This window comes from Petaurus breviceps, unplaced genomic scaffold (assembly GCF_028583685.1).
Source record: "Petaurus breviceps papuanus isolate PSGF00001 unplaced genomic scaffold, PetGlider_PUasm1.0 174, whole genome shotgun sequence".
Lineage (NCBI taxonomy): Eukaryota > Metazoa > Chordata > Mammalia > Diprotodontia > Petauridae > Petaurus > Petaurus breviceps.
Window position 1 is genome coordinate 18,539,339 of NW_027185761.1, and position 3,974 is coordinate 18,543,312.

At 40.4% G+C, this 3,974-nt stretch overlaps 1 protein-coding gene and 1 long non-coding RNA gene across 3 annotated transcripts in view; one reads left to right on the plus strand and one right to left on the minus strand.

Annotated features, from left to right (window-relative positions):
* Positions 1-3,974, plus strand: part of LOC138158006 (uncharacterized) — a 292,753-nt gene that overhangs the window by 18,001 nt on the left and 270,778 nt on the right. The window lies entirely within an intron of this gene.
* ALDH1L1 (aldehyde dehydrogenase 1 family member L1) overlaps positions 347-3,974 on the minus strand; it is a 70,102-nt gene continuing 66,474 nt past the window's right edge. Inside the window, exon 23 of the mRNA XM_069083842.1 lies at positions 347-3,067. Coding sequence (XP_068939943.1) covers positions 3,012-3,067 — 56 coding nt within the window. The 3' untranslated portion in view covers positions 347-3,011. The remainder of the gene's footprint in view (positions 3,068-3,974) is intronic.

Below are 3,974 nucleotides of genomic sequence, written 5' to 3' on the forward strand. Positions count from 1 at the left end.
TTCCAGTTACATTATCCCCCCCCCCCGCCCTGACTTTAGAACATTTATTTTCATTTTTTATAAAGATTATTTATTTCTAAATCTACAGGTTGGAAGAAATATTAACATCTGTTCTGGAAAGTCTGTATTTTTCACTGTGTTCCTACTTGTGTGTGTGTGTGTGTATACATGCACACTGAAAGAACAGTGTTTGAAGATACAAAGAAACAGGGTTTAAATCCCTGCTTTGTCATTTATCAGATGACTGATCTTGGGCTTTAGCAACTAACTTCAATGAGTCTTATTTTTCTTTCTGAAAAATGGGAGAGGAAAGTTGGATTAGATGATCTGTTAAAATCTTTTTGACTTCTCCCATTCCATGAATCTCTTCGGGTCACAGGATAATAGATTTAGAGTTGGAAGGGATCAAAGAGTGCATCTAATCCAACCCCCTCATTTTAGAAATGATAAAATTGAAACCTATAGAATTTATAAGTGGACTTGTCACTTGCCCAAGGTTGCACAAATAATAAGTGGAAGAACCAAGAACCAGGCTCTCTGATTCCCAATCCTCGTGCAACTCCACCATCACTGCCCAATTTCCCCATCTATAAAGTGAAGGGTTGAATTAGATGATGTCCCAGGGTCCCTTTCGACTATGAACACCTATGGTTTCACGGTAAAGATTAAGTAGAGTATTCCTAATCACACCTATTTCTTTCTTCCTATGAGTTCATCTAGAGTTATGGAACACTGGTTATTGTCTTAATTCTAGCCTATCTTGATTTGTTTCATTTGATTATGCAAGTGTCCAGTGATATTGGAGGATTCAGAACTCTATTCTGAATTGTTCTGATCGTTTTACCTATTTGATTGAACATTTAGGATATAAATTTGCTCAAAAATTTCTTCTTGGGTTGAACTTTGGGAAGGGAAAAAATGCTTCCTACCAACCTTGAAAGGCTTTGAGTTTGAACCCAGTGGTGAATTGCACACATCTCCTATGTAGGATCAGTCTGGTTCAATTTAAAGACATTCATTAGGAGGCTGGTTACTAGGTGACAATATTTTTTAACTAAAGTAATTCACAAAGACCATCTGCTAAAGCATAGAGAAGTTGTGATTCACATCAATTAAGGGATTGGTCATATGCATTGATCAAAACATGGTTCCTTGACATATGAAAGTAACATATACATTGGCTGAAAGAAATAGAATATAAGCTCCTTGAAGGCAGGGATGATTTTGTTTTTTGTCTTTGGATCCAAAACACATAAGAAATTTTAAATAAATTCTTGTTGAGTTGAATGTAATTTATATTAAATTAAATTGAAAAAGTAAAAGTGCCCTGGAAGTGTCAGGAAAGGGCTGCCAGAACCTCATCTTGGTTGGCCAAGGAACATAACTCTTATATATTGAAAAGGATTGTTTTAGGATATGATGAGAGGGGCTGAGATCAGTGGGCATGATTAGAGAAAAGTAAAAAAAAAAAGATTTAAGAGGCATGAAGGTTTGCAACTAGAATCTGAGACACACACACAGAAAAAGAAGATGAAAGGGATTAGGAAAGGAGATGTCTTGAATGTTCTGAACAGGCTGAGAGAATGAGGAATGAGATGAGAGAGAGAGAGAGGAGAGAGAGAGAGAGAGAGAGAGAGAGAGAGAGAGAGAGAGAGAGAGAAATTCTCCAGTCTGGAAAGATGGGGCCTTCTGGACTTAGAAAGGTCACATAGATATGGTAATGACACCAAAGAGGGAGAGAAATAGAGTGCCTTTTCATTTCAGGTGAGCTTTCTCCTGTGTTGAATGATGGAGGGTTTTGCAAAATCTGCATTTCCATGAAGCCTTCACTGACTCCTTCAGTCTACCCTCCTCTTTTCTTTTCTTGGTTACATGGAGTACTTAAGTTCTGACCCACACAACTTACAATTTTGGTTATGTACTGTTTTATGCCCTCTAATCATTTCTCAAGTGTAAATATTGCCTTTCCATCTTGATTAGAAGCTCCCTAAGGGCAGAGGTCAGGTCTTCTCTTCTCCTGTATTCCCTTCTGTACTTTTAATGGTGTTGGCCACATAGTAGATATCCAATAATGACTTCTTGGTTAATTGATTTTTACATGGATTTCTAGGGAGGCAGCATGGCATGGTAGAAAAAGAGATAGTACAGGAATGGAAGATCTGGGTTTGAGTTCCAATTGGAATACCTACCACATCGCTTTCTCAATCACCTCATCTACAGAAAGGTAACTTCTGAGATCTATAACATAGAGGTCACCTAGCATTCCATGTTCTAAGGTCCCTTCCAACTCTGACATTGCATGTGCTGAAAATATATTATTAAACCACTGCTCAATATATGGTTGGAGAAGAAATATGGAAACTGTCATGTAGAAAGATAGTCCCTTGTCCAGTTCTGGTATCCCATATTCTAGGGTTTCTTCCATCTCTTATTTTCTATGTTCTAAGGGCTCTTCTTTCTCCCATATTCTATATTTACAGGGTTCTTCCAGTTCTAACCTTTCAATTTCAGCACTAAAATTCAGTGATTGCTTCTGTGGCACCATTGGTCTCCATGTGGATACCAGTGGAGAAAACACACTCAATATGTATTTGACCTTCCCATCCAAGTGGTTGTTAGTGATGGGTGGTATTAGTTGGTTGATCTCTTTGAAGGCAGGATGATGTTTTATCATGGGAGGCACCTAGAAATGGTAGGAAGGGAGATGCTAGTTTCTTTTTTAACCCTCTATCCCAATCAAGAGAGAGGGCCAGGTAGTGCTCCAATTTCTAGCAATTTTCTGGTTTGTCCCCTGAACCTGGGCAGAATTCTGCATGAAAGGTGGGTTGTGTTTCTTCAGTGGAAAGGGAAGATCCAAGGTAGGGCAGATGTCACATTATGCAGGTGATCAAAAGCCTTTCTTGTTTTCCCCTCCAGGACACTCATATTAGGAAGGATGGGAAAGCAGGGGAAGGCAGTGGGGTTCACTCAATGCTGGGTCTGGCTCTTTTTCCTCACTTAGAGCTTCTTTTTCAGTATTCAAAAGTGACTGTCTTGACCTTCAGGTATTCATTGAGGGCTGCCTCACCTGCAAGAAACCGCACACAAATCAGGCACACTTCATAAAGGACTTTACATCAGTCAGCCTGGGTCCATGGGATGATGACTGTAGATCTCGAAGGAACCTTAAAGGTCACCTAGTTTAACCCTTTCATTTGGTGGGGCAGGTGAATAAGGTTCAGAAAGATAATGCCTTACCCAAGGTCCCATAGACAGTAAGCGATAGAGCCAGGATTCAAACCCACATCTCTGAGTCCACATGCAAAACTCTTCCCAATTTACCACACTGCCTCTTAAGTGGCAGCTTCTAATCTGTCACTAATTGACTGACCATGTGATGTTGGACCAGTTCAGGTGGGCAAATGTTTAAGTGCTTATTATTTATAAGGCACCATGCAAGACTCAGGATATACAAAGACAAAAAGGAGACAGACACACTTAGATATGACACTGCTACTCAACCAACTTTCATGGCTTCACATTGCTCCCCTTGGATATAGTATCCAACTCTCTCTCTCTCTATCTCTCTCTCTCTCTCTCTCTCTCTCTCTCTCTCTCTCTCTCTCTCTTCCCTCTTTCCCTCCCTCCTCTCTCCTTAACCCCTCTCTTTCTCTCTACTTCTCCTTCCTTCCTTCCCCCATCTCTCTCTGTCTCTTTCTTCACCTGTCTCTGTCTTTCCCACTTTCTTACTCTCACTCAGGTGATACCTGAAATCTGTTTAGCTTTTAAAGCCATACAAACTTAGGCCCCACCCTATTTTTCTAGCCTCATTGTACTCCTGTCCTCTGTGATCCAGTCAAGCTGATCTTCTCACCATTCCTTACTCCCGAGATTCCATTTCTCATCTCCATGCATTTGTGCCAGCCATTCCTCATGTAAGGAGGGATGCATCCATCCATCCATCCATCCATCCATCCATCCATCCATCCATCCAT